Source organism: Salvelinus namaycush, chromosome 10, assembly GCF_016432855.1.
Source record: "Salvelinus namaycush isolate Seneca chromosome 10, SaNama_1.0, whole genome shotgun sequence".
NCBI lineage: Eukaryota > Metazoa > Chordata > Actinopteri > Salmoniformes > Salmonidae > Salvelinus > Salvelinus namaycush.
In genome coordinates, this window is record NC_052316.1 from 6221423 (window position 1) to 6241854 (window position 20432).

General features: G+C 42.5%; 1 protein-coding gene across 2 annotated transcripts; it reads right to left on the minus strand.

The window, feature by feature from the left end:
- Window positions 1-282: 282 nt before the first annotated feature.
- Window positions 283-18754, minus strand: LOC120054615 (GRAM domain-containing protein 2B-like). Of its 2 annotated transcripts, none has more exons than XM_039002091.1 (12): window positions 16695-18754; window positions 8918-9055; window positions 8574-8634; window positions 8373-8445; window positions 8006-8109; window positions 7490-7588; window positions 7075-7215; window positions 6806-6890; window positions 6182-6262; window positions 5853-5952; window positions 2905-3012; window positions 283-2448 (listed from the first exon to the last, which is right to left on the minus strand). In XM_039002091.1, the coding sequence occupies exons 1-12, from the start codon at window positions 16763-16765 to the stop codon at window positions 2409-2411; spliced, it is 1101 nt and encodes a 366-aa protein (XP_038858019.1). In that variant the 5' UTR covers window positions 16766-18754; the 3' UTR covers window positions 283-2408. The 2 variants fall into 2 exon arrangements, with proteins under 2 accessions (XP_038858019.1, XP_038858020.1); XM_039002092.1 differs by lacking the exon at window positions 16695-18754 and adding an exon at window positions 10963-11214.
- Window positions 18755-20432: the final 1678 nt, after the last annotated feature.

Genomic DNA, 20432 nt, shown 5'->3' on the forward strand with positions numbered 1-20432 from the left:
TGCTGAAAATGAACGCAGTTGACAGTGAGAGGACATCTCTTTTTTCACTGAGTTTATAACAAACATTGTATAGATGACGAAACAAAAGAATTTGCTGCCACAAGTACTTCTCCACTCACCTCAGTGGTGCTTTAGTAATGTTTTAAAGGCGATATTTTTAGTGGAGCGACTTTATGAACAGAAAGGGAACACAGGCGCCTTCAAATACTTTGCTACATTTCCAGGCCAGAAAAGGTTGCTTCCATGAATATGAAATGCATGCAATTTCTTATAAAAAAAGTACTCTGTGCAACATTTGATTTATTTGTTTAACAATACCAAAACAAAATCTCACAGAGACAAATACTTTGAATTACACAGAATGCAAATAAATACATATGACCATAGAATTAAGGACATTACAATTGATACAACAATTTACACCACTTCAATAGTGCAAAACCACACATACTGCACTCTTCATTGAGATTCTTGCATTGTATCCGTTTGAAGACGTGTGCTGTCTCCTGGTGGGGAAGTACAGTAACTGACAGTACTGCTTTATGGCATGTAGTTGAGCCCAACACCTGACTACAACTACCCAATCATTAGGACATAAGACGTCACTTCAACGCATTTCATGTCTCGTCAATAGAGAAAGTGTTTACATTTAATGTTTTTTTCTTTCTCATGTTTTTCAACCAATCATCCCATGTCACTAGATAAGCTCAAACAAATCAGAGACTGACATATTGCAAAGTTACGAAGTGATGCTCAATGAAAAGTAGAGAACATGATCGCTCCGATGGACAAAGACGATAAATGGCGAAAGAAAAGCAGGGAACCTGAAACTGTGGCAGGTTGCCCCCACCCCTGAGAAAAACAAAAAAAGGTCTTAGCACCATCAAATACTAAAGAACAAACACCTGCTTCCCCACCATCTGTCAAATGTGATGTCTTTGGATTGACAGGTTCCCAACTTTTAAAGTGCGCTTGCTCGCTCACGAGCCATTCTTTTTGCTTTATTTTTTACAAATAATAATATATATTTTTTAAAAACCTACAGGTTTGCCAATACATCTTTTTGCCTGCATGTTTTTTTTGCATATTGAAATAATTCTCGACCACATTTATTTCCTTCGTTGGAAATAGGACCTCCGTAGCAACATCGCTTGATTAAAGTGTGCATAATATATCAGTCAAGTATCTGATGTTCCAGACACATGCAATAATATACAATACATTATGGCGCTTCCTAATCCAAATATCCATTGAACAGTCCTGAAACACCTGAACCAGTAGGAACAAGCGTTTAGTCATTGACAGGCCTGCTGAGAACAGAGGTTTGATTCTTTGCTTTTACACAACATCAGTTCATTCTATACAGTACGGAAGTCATCAGATATTAATCTGAACAAGAATAGTATTGGTATATAAAAAAAACTACTTTGATGATCAAAGTAATTTAAAAAAAAGTTGAACATTTCTATAGCTACAAAGGCGACAACACTCAACCTGATCGTACTTTTTTTTTTGTGCATTGAAGATGCATACATCCAGTGAGACTGGAGGGAGTGGCCTCCAAAGCATTGATCATTAAAACTGGGTTAAATCATGCGAATGCCAGGCTAAATACTGCTGATCTTTAAGAGAGAGGAGAGCGTCAGGAGATAAGCTCAAAATGGCTGCTCGGCTGGCTGATCCGTGTAAGAGAAGATAATTCATTGTTATCATTATGGCTGATTACCAGGAGAATCATTCAAGAGTACCCGCAGATGGCTTAGTAGTGAAAGATTAAATACAGATAGACTTAACACCGTGATGAAATGCTGACATAGGAGGTAAAGAATAAAATTAATCTCTGTACTCATGCCAAAGAAGTACACCCTGTGCATCTTTGGTTCTGCATAGCACTTGTACCTTACGATAGGTGTTAAAAAAGAAGCAGCAAAACGTAGGACTACACTCAATTTGACTAGTCTGCACAGACTACATGCTCATGAAGAGAATACAGAATGGAAGCACACGTTTCAGAGTTCTCTTGGAAATCAGAGAAATCGCTTCGTCAATATGATCTGAGAGCAGATGGAGTTGACTATCGCCTCCCTTCTTCAGTTTATTCTTAGTTTGAGAGTTGGCTTTGGTTCCAAGTCACACAGCAGCTCATTTGTGTGCATATGTGTTGGCTTGGCTCCGCTTGCTGTGAGTTGTGGCTGGCCTGGGTCTAGCTCTCTTAAATATAGCTCTGAGTTTACCCGTCTGTGTTTGAACTCATACAGGGAGGTGCTCCAAAAGTCCTATATGCAAGGGGACGACGGGCCAACTCTGGAACACTTTCAAAATTGCTCCTAATTCTTCTAGGACAGAATATCTTCCAACACGAGAGCTCCAGTTGGCGCTATATTGTCACGTCCTCCAAACATGAGTCATCAATCTCTCCTCTGGCCAATCATGGTTGTGTCTTTGTACCTAAAAAACAGAAAAGAGGCCGTTGAGTATACTTCGAGAAAGGTTTGAACACACAATACACCCCACATGATACAAAAACATTTGGCTTCGAGTCAGCTGAGCTGCACCTCTTATGGGAATTTGAAAGTCACAGCTCTGAAAGGGAGGGAGAGGCAATTTGCATAACCACAAAATGTCAGTTACGAAGCCTGGTCCAAGATCTGTATATGGTTTAGCCAACTCCTCTGAATATAGCTGTCCTGCCATGATCAAAGATATTCAGAGGGCTAAAGCGCATCAGGATCTGTTGGCGGGTAATGAAAATGGTTGTTGTGCTTACGTTCATAAATAAAGGATGAGTTTAAATTAAGCAATTGTGGACAAGGCTTGCTTGAGACGTGACATGGTTGCTGGTTGTCCCACGGCTGTGACCTGTTATGTGGAGGTTGTATTATGGTTGCTGTGGGGTTGTCGTACCTGCTCTGTAGGGAGAATTCAGGGAGGGCGCCCAGAGAGGTCAACTGCTCCTCCAGAGCCACGATACGGAGGCCGATGTACCCCGATGATAGCAGCAGTAGTACCACCCTAAACACAAACAATGTTTAGTCACACCCGCATATACAGCTTCAATTAAAACTCAGGGTAAATACTGTCCAGCATCAGCCAAAGTTAGCAACAGTCTGACGCAGGCGCAGCATGCAACGTGGGTTATGTTTTGTTTGAAAACATGGCGGAAGGCAGTGACAGCGCTCAGGAGATTTTTCAGTCGTCTAAGAGAACCATATCTGAAGTGTGGTCATATTTTGGGTTTTACAAGTGCGGAGGGAAACTTAAATCAAAGATGGTCACCCTGTCTGCAGAGCATGCAAAAATAAAATAAAAATCGCTGCGAAAGGGGGTAACACTTCAAATCTCTCGAGTCATCTTCGTAACCACCACCCGCTACTTTATAGCGAATGCAAGGTAAGTTAACTTTTAGCTCAATGCATGATGTGGGGACTTCAGAATGGGGGAAAATGTCATTGTCTAGCCAACTTGCTAATAGCTTGTCAATAATGTAAACAAGCTTTCAGTGCTACCTACTCTTGTAAAAACACTACACGTTGTTCGCGTCGTGTCTGCAGACACGTTGTAGTTTAGTCACCCAACCAACATATTTTGTTCATTTAAAAATCAGTCAGACGTCAACTTGGTTGTAAGTGTTCCAACAGGAGAAACACTATAGACTCCTATACAAGACTCCTGTATTTATGTCAATTGCTGGGCTCATTGCAATTACTATCACCGTCTTAACTCATTTGTATTTATGTAAATTGTGCATGGGGTCATTGCATATACTCAAATGCAACACAGAAGATTGTGTGTGTAAGTGAATAATAATATTTATAATGTAACACATTTGCTATGCCCTTGTTTACAGAGTGGGCGTGCAGCAGGTAAACCCATCGATGCTACTGGTCCCTCATCTACAGTTGTAACAGACACTCGAGCAAGCGTTTAAAAAAGGCAGGCTGCTTATGCACCCACGTCCAAAAATGATCAAGACCACTGCAGCCCTTTCATATTACATTGCAAAGGACATGCTATTTGAAATTGTTGAGAGGCCTGGCTTTCTGAGGCTATAGTGAGGCACGGCAACCTTCATCAAAGTGAGTGCTGCTAATTTTATTTGTTGTTTATTTATTTGATTTGCTTACTTAAAAAGGTTGTGTTCATTTAAACCTGCACTAGGGAAACTTTTACCACAATGTTAATGCACACAAAATGCATAGTGCTGCTAATTTTGTTTGTTTTCAATATAAAACTTGGTGAAATGATTTCAGTGTGTGTGTGTCAGTACTTTTTGAACATTTCCAACACATTTTAACAATACCGTGATATGAAATGTTCATACTGTTTCATCTCTACCTGTAGAGCATAAGCCTAGAAACGTGTTTTGTGAAATTACCTGTAAAAGTCAAAGCCGGGGGGGGGGTTCTACTAAGCTATATGGAATTGTTTGAAGATCATACCAAGGATCCTTTTGCTATTTGAGCTCAACATTTTAAGACCCCTTGAAGTATAAAATATATATATATATATATATATATGAAACAATTTTATCTTACTGCTATTAGCCCCATACAAACGCATTGAATAACAAATCACTAAATGGAACTGAATCCCAAAAACATTCTAAGTAAGATTGCAGTGTGTCATATATATATTTTAAACTAACCCTTTTTTGGCACTAAACAGTCTCCTTATATACACACAAAAGTATGTGGACACCCCTTCAAATTAGTAGATCCGTCTATTTCAGTCACACCCGTTACGGACAGGTGTATAAAAATCAAGCACACAGCCATGCAATCTCCATAGACAAACATTGGCCTTACTGAAGAGCGCAGTAATTTTTAACATGGCACCATCATACAATGCCACCTTACCAACAAGTCAATTTGTCAAATTGCTGTCCTACTAAAGCTGCCCCCCGGTCAACTGTAAGTGCTGTTAAGTGGAAAAGTCTAGGAGAAACAACGGCTCAGCTCACAGAACGGGACCCCCGAGTATTGAAGTGCGTAAAAATCATCTGTCCTCGGTTGCAACTCTCACTACAGAGTTCCAAACTGCCTCTGGAAACAACGTCAGCACAAGGACTGTTCGTCGGGAGCTTCATGAAATGAGTTTCCATGGTCGAGCAGCTGCACACAAGCCTAAGATCACCATGAGCAATGCCAAGGGTTGCTGGAGTGGTGTAAAGCTCACCGCTATTGGACTCTGGAGCAGTGGAAACACATTCTCTGGAGTGATGAATCACGCTTCACCATCAGGCAGTCCCACTGACGAATCTGGGTGAATGCTACCTGCCCAAATGCATAGTGCAAATTGTAAAGTTTGGTGGAGGAATAATGGTCTGGGGGTGTTTTTCATGATTCGGGCTAGGCCCCTTAGTTCCAGTGAAGGGAACTCTTAACGCTACAGACAATTCTGTGCTTACAGCTTGGGGAAGGCCCTTTCCTGTTTGATCATGGCAATGTCCCCGTGCACAAAACGATGTCCGTACAGAAATGGTTTGTCGAGATCGGTGCGGAAGAACTTTACTGGCCTGCACAGAGCCCTGACCTCAACCCCATCAGCCGATTTTGTGAGAACGATTTTTGGGATGTCTCATGGTCTGACAAACACCGCTCTGTCACCTTTCAGATGCGGAAGGGCAACATAAGCAGATGCGGTGGATTGAGACGCATCCAACGCAACAACGCTTGCTTAAACTGACAGATTTTGATGGGGCTTTTTTTATTATGCAAATTAGATTTCTGTGGGGGCACGGACATCGACCTTAGGGGGGGGTTAAACTGAGCAAATACAGAGTAAGTGTAGAGATAGGAAGTTAGGGAAGCAGGATTCGGTAAATGAGTGTGGAGAGGTTAGAGGTCACTTACAGTATTAGATAGATGAAGAGGAGAGTGTTGAGGCTGCTGGCCTCTCTGTGGATGAGGAGGGAGCGGGCTTTCTCCGTCACACTCCACACCCACGAGCCACCTGGCCAAGGAGAGAGAGAACGACACGGGGTTAGCGCATGGGTGTAATGGGCAGCTCTATGCGCACTTTACATTGCCAAATAAAATCAAGCAATCCCACATGACTGACTGAAACAACTTGCTTGTCAGTGGCTCGCTGTGATAAAGCTTTTTGTACGGTCACCTGGTATTTCTGTTTGAGTAAGAAAAGGAGACAACCAGACGCATAGGCCTACGTTGTGTGTGTTTACCTGAGACGTCCTCTAAGGAGCCGTCACTCTGCTGCGTGTGCGTGCTCCTAGGGCTGGAGCTGCTCCCCTGAGGCACTAGGTCTGAAGAGTAGGAAAAACCAGAGACGTTAGTCACTCTAAAAACATTACCTTGGACTTTGCATGTGGAGGTCAGGTACGTACACAGCAACAGATAGCGGTCACATGTAGCCGACTAAAACTTTATTAGTCTACACATGGGTGTACTTTCAGGGGAGGTTGAACAACACACCATATTCCTTTAACCTAGACAATACACCATTCATAAGGAGAGAACACTCGCATGTAGCCAACTGTCAGTCTACACATTAGGGACTACCGGAGAGGTTGAACATAGGGTTTAACATTAAGCACACTCAAAGGAAATTCTCCCTTGAAAGGGATTTTTTAGTCTAGGACTAGGCTTACTCTGTGCCCAGGAAACCGGCCCCCAATAAACTACAATTTGATTTGTCACATGTAGTGAATACAACAGGTGTAGACTTTACAGTGAAATGCTTACTTTACGAGCCCGTTCCCAAAAACGCAGAGTTAAAAAGTACTAGTCCAGAGTAGACCCTCCAGACTAAAGGCTGATCTTCTTCCAGACTAGGAAGGCTGACTCACCTATGTGTGGGTTGGGTGGGGGCGAGTCAAGGAATAGCTTAGGGTCTGACCCGTCCAGCTGGTCTAGACTGGACTGACTGGAGTTCTGGGGAGATGGAAAAAGACTGGGTTAAAACCAGCTTCAAAATGGAGGGCAAAACATCTACAGTAGAATATGAGACAGTAACGTTGCGAGGGGCTGTTGTAGTATCTGCAGTATTTTCACTCAAGGATAAAAACAATTTTTAAATTGAACTTTAGGAAGACAAACACTAGTGATTCTAACTCACCACTAGCTTGCCCTGATCAAAGCTATTGTCCGTAGAAGAGAATAAGGGGCTGCTGTTGGCACTTCCATCCTCCAGTCGAGAACAAACGGACCGCAGGAGCTTGTAGCATGCCTCTCGGTTCCGCAAAGACACAAACAGGTACTAAAAATGCACACAGGAGCGAGAGAGAGACATTTCAGCTCGGATGCCCTTTAGTCAAACTGGAAAATACAAGGTTGCAAACCTTTGCCTTTAAAATGAGCGCAGTTATTGAACAGATTAAAATTGTATATATCAGAGGTCAATGGGTGTTATGTAACTCATCGGTTCCCCTCTATTGAAGATTGATTATACAACCACCAGTGTAGATCTTATCATTTGATTAAGGGATGGACTATGCAGTGTCAATGTGACAGGTGAGCAAGTGACCCCTGACCTTTTCCCCCTCGATGGTGCGGATAGACAGGGCGTTGGGCACCAGCAGGGCGGTGTTCTGCTTCTTCACAATGTGCACGCTGGTCATCGGGATCACCAACTGCAGAAACACACAGAGGAGCAACAGACCTTCACATCACACTAAGAAAAAGGCTTTTCAAACAATAATCAAGTCGGTAGATGTACCAAGTAAAATGCATATTATTAAGAAACTGTAGGGTTGGGCAGTATCCAGGTTTCCATACGTTACCCCCACAGGGGTGACCCTAACAGGTATTAATAAAAAAATAAAGAATAAAAATCGGTCCGTATTTCTAAAATGTACCGTACACGGGGTATCGCCAAAACCTAATAAACTGTGTGCTCAACTTAACTCATAATTGGGAAAGAAAGCAGAGGTATAGGAATACATTTCTCCATTAGCTACGAATAGGACGGCCAAACCTTTTATTCACAAGTTCAAACCATGTTTTCAACTGAAAAGCCTAGTCGCCAATCAAGGGTCAGGTTTGCTTACCTTGGTGTCCTTGAGCAGCACGGAAGAGTGGAAGCACGCGTGGTGCTCGGTGACGTAGAGCCTGCCGTGGTAGAGCACCTCCTTCTGCAAGGCACAGATATAGGCTGGGGAGAAAGGGAGGACATGAGAACGTTAGTTACTTGAGGCCTTGCAGCGTGATGACACAGCAAGCACAGGCTGACGGTGATGGCCGAAAAGGCTGCCAGATATGGTTGTGGCGTGCCGCAGCGTCGCCGAACCATGCTATCGTTTTAACGATTAGCTAAAAAATGTCACAGGTCAGGTATTTGTGATTTGACTGAGAAGCATGAATAGCGGTCGCCATGACATGAGTATTTCACCAATAATATTCCAAAACGTCACTTACCATGTAGCAAGTCTTCACTCTCCGGAATGTCAGGAAACAGCTTGTGGAATGTTTTGTTGTGCTTTATAAAACTCTGTTGAACAGAAGAAAAAAAGCATGACTAAAACTGAAATGTGACGGTGGTTTGAGAAAGCAGTGCTTCGTTATTTACGTAATATTCATAAACAAGGTCAAAAAAAAAGTCAGAACGAGTGAACGTACACTTTGTGAACCACCGCCTTCAGTCTTCTCAAAACTTCTATCCACGTCGAACGTCTGAGACCTTTGGAAGACAAAGCAGCAGCGTGACGTTACGTGAAGTCTGTGGGTTTAGCGAATTCTTGACAGATATTAACAGTCAAACACAGACGCCTTAGGTGTGACACATTCACAAAGAGAAAACAAGTGTGTTTAAGCATCCATGGTAAATCTTGAAATCCATATGGCTGCGTTTTTCACAGGCAGCCCATTTCTGATATCCTTTCTCCAATAATTGGGCAAAATATCTGAATTGGGCTGCTTGTGTAAATGCAGCCTATGGTTGCACAGTGCGTCTGTGTGGTTACCTGACGGGGGCTTGTCTGGTGAGGTTTCTGTTCTGCTGCTGGAGCTCCAGTTGGGCCTCCTCCAGACTGAGGGCTTTCCTGGTCTTCACCTTCTTGCTCTCCTTCTTCACCGATAGTCCCCCACTCTCCACCGGGTAGCTGTAAAAGAGGAAGAGAGGACAAGAAGGGTTCATTGACAGGGCAAAACGGATCATCCAAAACACCCATCAATCTTAAGCCACTGAAGTTTGAGGAGATAGAGACAATATGAAAAAAAAAAGTTTGGATTTATAGACTCGGCCAATGTCGAACCACGTATCGAATATGAATATTACGTAAATAATGAAGCACTGCTTTCCAAACACGCCGTGTAGCCTAATGCTTTCAAAGGGCTGCCTTAAGTACACACCATTCAGATGGATATGAATATCACCACTGGCTCAAAGTCAAACCACCATCACATTTCAGCCCCTGCGATACAAGCAAAATTGCAAAAGGAGTGAAAACCCATTATTTTGTCTTGCTGACACTTGTCACCGTGTATAATTATTGTGTTATTGACTGTGTGTTTGTTTATTCCATGTGTAACTGTGTTGTTGTTTGTGTCGCAGTGCTTTGCTTTATCTTGGCCAGGTCGCAGTTGAAAATGAGAACTTGTTCTTAACTGGCTTACCTGGTTAAATAAAGGTGAAATAAAAATAATGGATAGAGGTCTGGTCTAATAACTGGAATAGAGTTGTATGTAAATGGTAGTTTGTGTGGACTCGCTGTAAACGGAGTGCATTTCCTCAACTCTTGACTAGGTTAACTGCAATGAAAAATGGACAGTTGGAGGCCAAAGGCTTATCTTTATGATTCATGGAAAAGGTGACCATTTGAGTAATCTGCCTTATAGTAACTGTAAAAAAACTGCGTCAACACATCCTGTGACAAGGCTGTAAACAGATAGTAAACCACATGCTTTGACGATTAACTTCCGTTTACACTACCATTCAAAAGTTTGGGGTCACTTAGAAATGTCCTTGTTTTTGAAAGAAAAATCACATTTTCTGTCCATTAAAATAACATCAAATTGATAAGAAATACAGTGTAGACATTGTTAATGTTGTAAATGACTATTGTAGCTGGAAACTGCATATTTATGGAATATCTACACAGGCGTACAGAGGCCTATTATCAGCAACCATCACTCCTGTGTTCCAATGGCACGTTGTGTTAGCTAATCCAAGTTTATCATTTTGGAAGGCTAATTGATCATTAGAAAACCCTTTGCAATTATGTTAGCACAGCTGAACTGTTGTTCTGATTAAAGAAGCAATACAACTGGCCTTCTTTAGACTAGTTGAGTATCTGGAGCATCAGCATTTGTGGGTTCCATTACAGGCTCAGAATGGCCAGAAACAAATAACTTTCTTCTGAAACTCAGTCTATTCTTGTTCTGAGAAATGAAGGCTATTCCAAGCGAGAAATTGCCAAGAAACTGACGTGTGTTCGACTCCCTTCACAGAACAACGTAAACTGGCTCTAACCAGAATTGAAAGTGTGGGAGGCCCCGTTGCACAACTGAGCAAGAGGACAAGTACATTAGTGTGTCTAGTTTGAGAAACAGACGCCTCAAGTCCACAACTGGCAGCTTAACTAAATAGTACCCGCAAAACACAGGGCTCAACGTCAACAGTGAAGAGGCGACTCCGGGATGCTGGCCTTCTAGGCGCACACACACACACACACACGTGATGAGCCTGCTATGGTGTAGATGAAAGCATGAAACATTCAAGCCCATCTCAAAACATACTAGCCCAAGTCAAATCCAATAATGGCAATTTCTAGGCTACAAAGTGTAAGACATCACTAGACCTAAGAAAATTTGATTTCCTGAGTAGATATTCCGTTCACAGGACAAAAACATGCAACATAAAAGTGCAGAATGAATCTAAACTACAAACACACTACACAACAGGACAGTCTCAAACCTAGGTATTTAGCCTATTTGCACACTGTTCAAAGAACTTGCCTGAAAAGCAAACGACAACCAACTTAGCACAAACTGCCGTCTAAAGTCTTACCCGTTCAGATGCAGTCTCCTTGATGACCGAAAACTCATACCTGTTCATAGCAAGACCTCCTTATCTGAATAAAAACTCACTGTAGCAGCACTGACTTCAATCCATAATTTGCAGCCAGTCAAAACAAAACCCAACAAAAAAAACAGTTGAACAAAGGCCTTCAAGTCTTAACCTGCTACTGCATAATGATAGGTGCCGAGTGACTTCTGAACTAGTTCAGCTCAGTATGGCCACAACCTTCCAGTGAAAGCTGATTTTTCTATTACCTAAAAGGAAGTGGCTTCGTGTTGAAATAGTGCGACACGTCGTAGTAGGTGACGTAAGGGCACACGCCTTCTGCACTAAGAGTCAGTGGCGCAATAAGCCTTCACCGTATTTAAAAACATGTCCACAAGCTCAGAGTAGCTAGGCTAGACTGAAATTAAAGATATGGATCCTTTACATATGATCTTAGCTTGAAGACATAATTACATTACAGTGCAGAGAAAGTCTGAGAAGCCCAGGTGTGTGCTGATGCCAGAGAGCTGCTCAAACCCAGCCCATCGAGCATTCTCTGACAGGGAGTAGAGGTTCAAACGTCCTATTCCCCCAAGGCTATGGATCCACAACAGTACGGAACACATGGTATGCCACTTGATGTGCAGCACAAAATCAACACGTCATTGTTTGCTAAAGCTAGACTTGGGCCCAATCCCAATACCCACCCCAAACAAAGTGAAATGCAGACTTCCTATCAAGTGGTTATCAAAACTCCCATAAAGCTCTGCAACCCAAGGCTCTAAAGTTGCTTCAGGAAGATGGCTGACAAATTTAAGTAATTATAGCTTCAGAACAAATCATGTATAAAAAATAGTTGAATTTTTTTTTAAAGTACAGTTCAGAGGAATATGTTAATTAAGGTAAAGAAAAACGATGCGTACATCACATTTCCAAAAATTGCCATTTAACAAGCTAGCCGACTAGCTAACATTAGCCAACTAGCTTGCTATATGGGCATATGATATTTGTATGAATTGTAATTAGTCTTTGTTTTAGGGACTGCTGAGCAACCCAGCAAGTCATCTTGTGAAACCCAGTGGATGTAAATAATCTAACTAGCTAGCTAAAGGATTTAATGCAAATTGAATGTCCAATTATTTAAGCTTTCCTTGCTGTTCATTAAAAAATATTTTTAACTCAATAACTAGTCATTATTCCTTATTTGTCGTAATTGGCAAATATCTTCAATGCAGGTAACGTAGCAGTAGCTAACTATTTTCATGCTTATTGTGCAGAGGTTAAAAATACCTGTATGCTATGGCTGTGTAGCCATGTAGCCGATCTGTGTATGGACCCGAAAACATTTGGCATAAATATTAGCCTAGTTCAGAAGAGGGGTTTTAAATTGTTAACTACAATACAATTGTTAACTACAATAACTACAATGCTTCCACTGGTTATGACCGAGTGAAGGAAATGTGACTGTTACATGTCAAACAGCTATGGAATGAAAGTCCTGCTTCAGTACTACTCCACACTGAACCACAGCGAGAAGATGGGTACATTGGTACAGGCACATTGTTGTTTTGCTGTTCTCATTTGTTGCGCATATAGTAAGTACGTATTTGTTCCATGAGAAATAAGGAAAGCTATTATTGCCACCACTACAGGCATTGTGAAAAACAAGGCTCGTCGTCATTCAATTGTGGTATTATTTTGTCCCATTAAGCCTAATTTTGCTCTCACTACTTGTTCCGTTTAAGTGCCACTCCCCCACCGAGGGACACTCAAAAAAAGGGGGGGGGGGGGGTTTGGAATTGCACCAGAAGAACAGGCTCATGGTGAACAACTATAGTCAAGCTTTTCCCTAGTTAGTCCACTGTTCTATTTGAGACAAGGGCTACTGCTGCGTCGCTCTTTAAAAAGACACAGGGATCCATTGCCCCTGGCAACAAAGCAAATGTTATTTGTCACACGCGCCGTAAAACACAAGTGAAATGCTTACTTACAAGCCCTTAACCAACAATGCCGTTAAGAAAAATACAAGTAAAAAAATTGATAGGTAAAAAAAAGAAAAGTAACAAATAATTAAAGAGCAGCAGTAAAATAACAATAGTGAGGCTACATACAGGGGGGTACCGGTACAGAGTCAACGTGCAGGGGCACAGGTTAGTCAAGGTAATATGTACATGTAGGTAGGGGTAAAGTGACTATGCATAGATAATAAACAGAATAGCAGCAGCGTAAGAGGGGTAGCCATTTGATTAGATGGTTCTATTTTTCACTGATATGGGAATGAATACACAAGCAACATTTAAAACTGGGATATGTTTTACGTTACACCGGCAAGTATAAATATTTGCCAGAGAAATGTTTTCAATATTTTATTATATCACATGTGGGAAGCTAAAAAGGCTAGCTAGCGTGCTATGTTTTTAGCTAGGCTAAAACCAGCTAGCCAGGCTGCCAGCTAGCCACTACTAGCACAGGAAGGTGACTTGTTTTCACAAAATTAAAGACATAAAAGACTTCGCCATCGCCCCCTTGTGAATGGGAGTGAGACCGGCGATGATATCATGTTACCAAAAGGTGTCTGGTACTCCAAAAATCCCACTCCACCCACATGCACGCAGTCTCTCCAGAAATAAGGCGTAATCTAAAACATCAGTCAAGGACGATTGAGAAATTTAAGTGAAGTTGACTGGATAACTACTTGCATCACTCAAGCGGTGTAAGTTACTTCACTGGCTGCCATTGTCTCCCTTCGGTTGGCAAAACTTTCAAATAATAAAACACTTTACAGCTTCAGGAGGCCAGGTTAAAAACGGTTTATTGTTTCTCTTTAGGCTACCGAGTGTCTGGGTATCGAGCATGTTACATACAGGCATTAAACGTGAGAACATACATTCCAACCTTTGAGTGAGTCGGGAATGAGAAGGTAACCTAGTTGACTGAGGGCTAACTTGTAAACCATACACATTGGGGGAGTGGGTAATCCAGCTAGTAAACAAGGCCCCCCCCCCCCCCGGGTACAGGTTCTGTACCAGTAAACAGGCCTATTAGTGTGGAGGGTTAGGTGATACATGTCCCAGTCATACTCACGTGACTAAGCCTGGGTGGGGGAGGGGCTGATATAGGAGTATAAAACAATGAAAGCAGGTTAATTGGAGCTCTTTTGAAAGCCCTGTGAAATTCCATTCCTTCCTTTACATGTTAGTCTGCAGACCATTAGGCCTGGGAATACTTTGAGGAAAACTAACCTACAGTGCGTATTTATAGACAGATCTATAGCCTGACCAAGTGTGTTAATGTAACATTTGTCTGCATCTGACCAGATCTTACTCTAGATTGAATTTACATTCCTTTCATAACACGCCTGGCATTGGGTTCCACCTCACAGAGGCATGTTTTTGACAGTTAGATCATGCCATTGTGCTTTTCATTAATGAAGAGAATCTGATAGAACAGACCCTATCTGTGCGTTACAGAAGAGAAGACGCATGGGACGGAATGTGTATGCTTAGACTGATGGTAGAGCTCGCTGGTAGAGCCCTGCCACGTAGCACACGAATATGCACACATTTTATAGTGTGAGCTTTTTGAGCATCGCTTGGCAACCAGTCATACAGTACTGCAGGCTATCAGTTTCAGTTTGCTCCCTGTCTGCCAGGTAGAGACTTTGCATGGACTCCCAGGTGGCGCAGCGGTCTAACACTGAACCCAAATCGGCTGCGCGCGTGCGCTAACGTGCATGAATGTATTTTGTCCCCCCACACCAAACGCGATCACGACACGCAGGTTAAAATATTAAAAACACACTCTGAACAAATTATATTAATTTTGGGACAGGTCGAAAAGCATTAAACATTTAAGGCAATTTAGCTAGCTAGCTTGCTGTTGCTAGCTAATTTGTCCTGGGATATAAACAGTGAGTTGTTATTTTACCTGAAATGCACAAGGTCCTCTACTCCGCCAATTAATCCACACATAAAACGGTCAACCGAATCGTTTCTAGTCATCTCTCCTCCTTCCAGGCTTTTTCCTTCTCTTGACTTTATATTGCGATTAGTAACTTTCATAATTTAAGTGCATTACCGCCACTGACCTCGTTCGTCTTCAGTCACCCACGTGGGTATAACCAATGAGGAGATGGCACATGGGTACCTGCTTCTATAAACCAATGAGGAGATGGGAGACAGGACTTGCAGCGCGATCTGCGTCACAAATAGAACTGACTTCTATTTTAGCCCTTAGCAATGCAGACGCTCGTTGGTGCCCGCGAGCAATGTGGGTGCAATAATTGAATAATATAGATCTCTAAATGTATTTCCGACGCGAGCGGTGTAGTCAGCCTGTGAGGTACTGCATCTCAGTGATTGAGGCGTCACTACAGACACCCTGGTCGATTCCAGGCTGCATCACAACTGGGAGTCCCATAGGGCAGCGCACAATTGCCCCAGCGTCGTCCAGGTTTGGCCGGTGTAGGCCGTCATTGTAAATATGAATTTGTTCTTAACCGACTTGCCTAGTTAAAGGTTAAATGAAATCCATCAGGAGAGAATTCTGGACCATCTCACTGAGTCCACTGTACATGTTACATGGGGCCAGTGAGGCCCAAAATCAAATTTTTCCAATGCAACTGCACATGAAACACATGGGAATAACTCAAATTCAAGCAACCTGTTTGCAACCAATTTGTCACATGCGAGAAGTTGTTTAAGGGCAAATGTAGTCTACTGAAGTAATTCACATCGTCATAACATTGTTCAAGGCCAATTGCCATTGAGGTCTGTGCCAGTAGATTACAACCAGCATTGTCACTTTATTGCTAACACCGTCAGCCGATATCAATCAGCTGGAATGTATTGTATAGACATGTGAATATCTGACAATCATGTCAACTAAGCAATAGGCCTAAAACTTTCTATACTATGGGAATGTTTCTCCCCATCGAAAGGGCTCAAGTTAACACTTGTCCCATCCTTTGTACAAACTCGTAGTACTGGAATAAGGGCCGGACCCTTTGTGGCAGTGTCCCCACCTAGACACACAAGGAAGTCAGTGCCCCAATTATATATTTTTTTTTAATCTCCTATATCTGCTGGCAAAGCAGAGGCCTTGAACTTTGGCCCACTTCCTACGTGCTGGGAAAAGTATCCGTTTCTTTTCACCCAACTCAGCTAGCCCAGCACTAGAGACAGATTGAAAAGAAAACAAGACTGGAACACCAGCACATCCGTGACATAAGCCTATACAATCTCTTAGGTTGTAAAACAACAGAGTATGATGTCGCTGAACGGTGATAGTCTAGTAAATTGTCATGTTCATCTGTTCTGACCACAATGTACTGTCTATGAGCACTAGTCCACTGAACAAACAGTGATACCCTCAAGTGGTGGTGAACCTGATAATCGTAGGCTAACAGATTGTCCATTTGATAAGCCTCGCAGACAAACATGGTCATGACTCATGAGACATTGAGGACGTGATCTATAGACGGTCCCACTGACTCCCTCTGGTAATGGGGTTAGACAGAGACCTTGATGACTAATCCCGATGGGAGTCAATAGCAGGCTAAAAATCAGCAGTCGATACACTGAGGACATCTGTTGACGTCATACTCACAAATGATTCAGTATTGACATTCACTTAGGCTTAAACCCTAATCACTACAAAATAGGCTACAAAATAGGCACTGAATAGGCTGTGGCCAGGTGAAGATAAAAAGCAGTGGAAAGCCACGCTTGCCCTACCTCGCCTCATCCCCTGCCCGAGGAGGGTCCGCAGGATCCTGGTTGTCCAACTGGCTCTTTCCCCTCTCCATGACCAGCCAAGCTTGTCCTAACCCGCTTCTTCAGTTGCTACAGAGAGTGCCGGTCTGAACACAAGCAGCGTTTGTGAAAAATAAAGAGTGAGCTTTTTGCCCTCTGCTCTGGACCCGGGAGCAATGGCAGGCAGTCAAAAGGGTGTAAAGGTCTTTCTAGCTTTTATTGATGCATTTCAAAACGTGGAAGGGTTAGAAGAGCAGCAGCACACAGAGTGGGTTTGAAAATAAAAATAAACTAGATGGCTGGGTTCCAAGCGGCACTGTCCCTCACGCTGCATCATCCTCCGATATTTGGTCAACTGGCATTAGCTTGGAAACAGCTGACAGTGGGCAGGGAACAGTGGGAGAATAACACCAGCCTCTATTCTCACCACAGGAATAACACCAGCCTCTTCTCAACACAGCATGAAATGGCTTCAAATGACACTGTCAGCTGAATGGCAGTTAACTTCAGAATGCCTGAAGGGAAATGGCAACAAAGCAACTAGTACAATGAGCATGTTAATGGTTGGCTTGTCCTCTCTTTGTGGAGGTCGTACACAAAACCAAAATACACATGGACAATTGCACCTGTTAAAAATGACATCTTTCAAGGTCAGGAGGTCAAATTAACCCCATAGGTTCATCCAATTTCAGTGCAAGGTCAATAGGTTAAACGCACTGTGTTTTATGAGACACAATTAGGGTCCTAATGTAAGTGAGGGGGGAAAAACAACATTGTCATTGCCCATATGGCAATGAGGATAGAAGGAAAGGTAGTTCATTCGGACTATTGAGAGATGAGTGGGGCTGTGGGCCGTGGCTATGACTCAATCTCATCCTCCCACGCCGATGCTTAACAGTCAGTCTGATCCACGGTTCAGCATGTTCAACACCTCCTGACCAGTCAGATTCCACAGCATAAACCCTTATGCCAATGGCCAGCAGTCTTAAATTAACTCCTTATGTAAATCCACATAACACAGGAGGTTACCAAACAGACTGTGAAAGTGTCAAATGCAAAAAGGTCACTTTTTTTATAGCATGTGTGTGGTTTACATTTCTTCAGGGTAATTACATAGGCTAAATAACATTGGCATGATCAAGAGAGTCATCAAGACTTGGTGGTACTGTGCAACAAAGACACAGATTTGCCTATCGGCTGATGAGGTCTTCCGCATCATCAGGCCCTTTTTGCTGACCATGTCAATTCAATGACATTTGAAATTGAAATCCCTTCACTTGCATGGCAAAAGGTGGATTGTTTGCTTTGGCAACTAGATAACGACTAAAATATAGTTTAAGACATCCAGTCAACTTTCTACTGTAAAGCCGCTAAGTAGGCAAGAGGTCGCTACCAGCCACTTCTCTGAAGAAAAACCACAGCCCATTATGTCACGTCTGCACGCACTAGTCGACCTGTGCACACATTACATGAGCTTGGACCAACAGTAACTCCCTATCCACTTGATTTCTCCCTTTATCCACCTCATGTTTAAAGATCACCGGATAACATTTATGGCGACTGCTATGGTCACACGGGGGTGCGAGGGCTTATCGTGAAAAGCTTTTACCGTTGCCACTCCTGAAAGAATCCCGACACCTAAAAATACACTTCCTAGTATCAAACGAAACACCCAGGCTTCTGATAAGAGGCTGTCGTTGAGATGAGCATAACAGTTTGTACAGACGATGTGCGGCTGGGCACAGAGTTATGGAACTGGTAGTACACTGTACCCGCATTGAGCGGGTGTACAATATCTCAAGTCTGCAAAAGCAGCTGCATTGCATAAGCGAAAGGGCATTAATATGAGTGGACTAGATACCCCCCTTCTATGGTAAACAGAGAGCAGTGGTGGGGAAGGGGGTGACCCACTGATCAGTTCTTGTGTTCCCAACATGGCATTTCAGAGCCCCGGGCTGAGAAATGGATCTTACAACTCAAGGCAGTAAAAAACAGCTTGTGCTCCTGGACATGAGATTCTAGAGTCGTGTGTCTGTCATGCACATTTCTGTTAATGCATATTATTCCAGGCACATGGCTCTGCGTAGAATGTGTGCATCTGCCCTATAACTTCAACCTCAAAATGTTCTAACTTTTACATTTGTTATATTCACATGCAAAGACTGGCTTAATTGTTATGGGCCATGACAAATACATCAGTTCAATGAGGAGTATATTGTCCGGTTATGAACAGCACGAATGCACCATCTAGTGGACAACAGAAAAAGTTGTACAGCCCAGTCAGTCATGTGAACTGCAGATTTTCTATCGTCCAATCATATTGAGTTTAGTCATATGCAAAGATCAGATGACGACAGCTGGGCTTTTCTGAGCTTCCTAAAAGAAAGACTTTTCAGTGCTCAGATTAAAAACAAGTACAGACTCCAAAGCGTTCCCACATAGTCGAACCATACGTAAATATTTTGTACAGGGATTTTTCTGCCATATGAAATCCTTAAGTGAGCCACCTAAGCGTTTTTTGGGGCCGCATACACACTAATAATATATATATATTTTTTAAATTAACTTTAGGGGTGGAAAAAGTGTCAATTTAACCACTAAAACCAGATATAAAAGTATGTTGAAAAGACAAATATTCTTTCAGAACTAACAATCACCAAAATAAATGCTAGTGTCAGGGAAAACTGAACATTAAAAAAAAATGTTTTAGCAGTATTTATTTTATTGTTTGAGCAAATGAACAGCATTAGCCATGGCACAATTCAGAGAATTGCAGGAGATTTGCTTTAAAAACACCAACAATCTCTCTCAGCTCCATAGAAAATGTGTAGAATTGCAGGAAAGTGGCTTAAATGCTAAATGTGTCTCTACACCGCCAAGAGGGGGGCCTCAAATTCAGCCAGACTGACAGGGTACACCACCTAAGTCGCCTTTTGATTCAGAAAAAAACCTATTGTATAAAAAAACTCCCAAGGCTAACAGTAGAATCGAAAAAACGAATCCAATATAGCAACACAAGAGAACATCCCAGTAACAATTCAAGTGAATATGCCAAATCACCTATAAATCCCAGCAATTGGCTAGAACAAAACAAAGTCAGACACTCCAAGTGATTTGGCCTGTGAGGGAATCGCTTTGCTCTGCAGCAGAGTGGTCAAGCAAGACAAGTCACCAGAGACTGGGGCCAAACAACAACATGCGGCTTGTGGCGTGCCGCCAGGCCCAGGGCTTGCAGAACAGTGTGCGTTTGTGAGAGTCATGTGGCCCATGCATGCAGGGCTCTCGCCACTGCCTCCATGTTCAGCTGACCGAGACAGAAGGCCTTTCTTCCGCCGTAGCCTCATGATAGTTCAACAGTAGGAAATTCAACAGCAGGAAATTCCCACCTGGCTCTCACATGTTGAATTAATTCACCAAGTACAATATGTGTATATCAAAACAATAGTTAGCTCCAGCCTTAAATCTAGATATGATTTCTCACAGCAAAAAGAGTGCAAGCTGATTTGAGTTTATGGTTTCATGTAAATAGACAGACACTGGCTTACCCAGGATGTTATCTTAACGTTCAGATGGCACTGTACAGATTAGTCACGTGAACAACAGTGTTTAAAGACTTGTTCTAGCTGTCTCTCCAAACTATACACTATGAGGAATTCACTAGTCCTCTGTGAAGTGAAAAGGTTCCCGGGTGAAAAATAAAATAAAATTTCTTGACTTTTT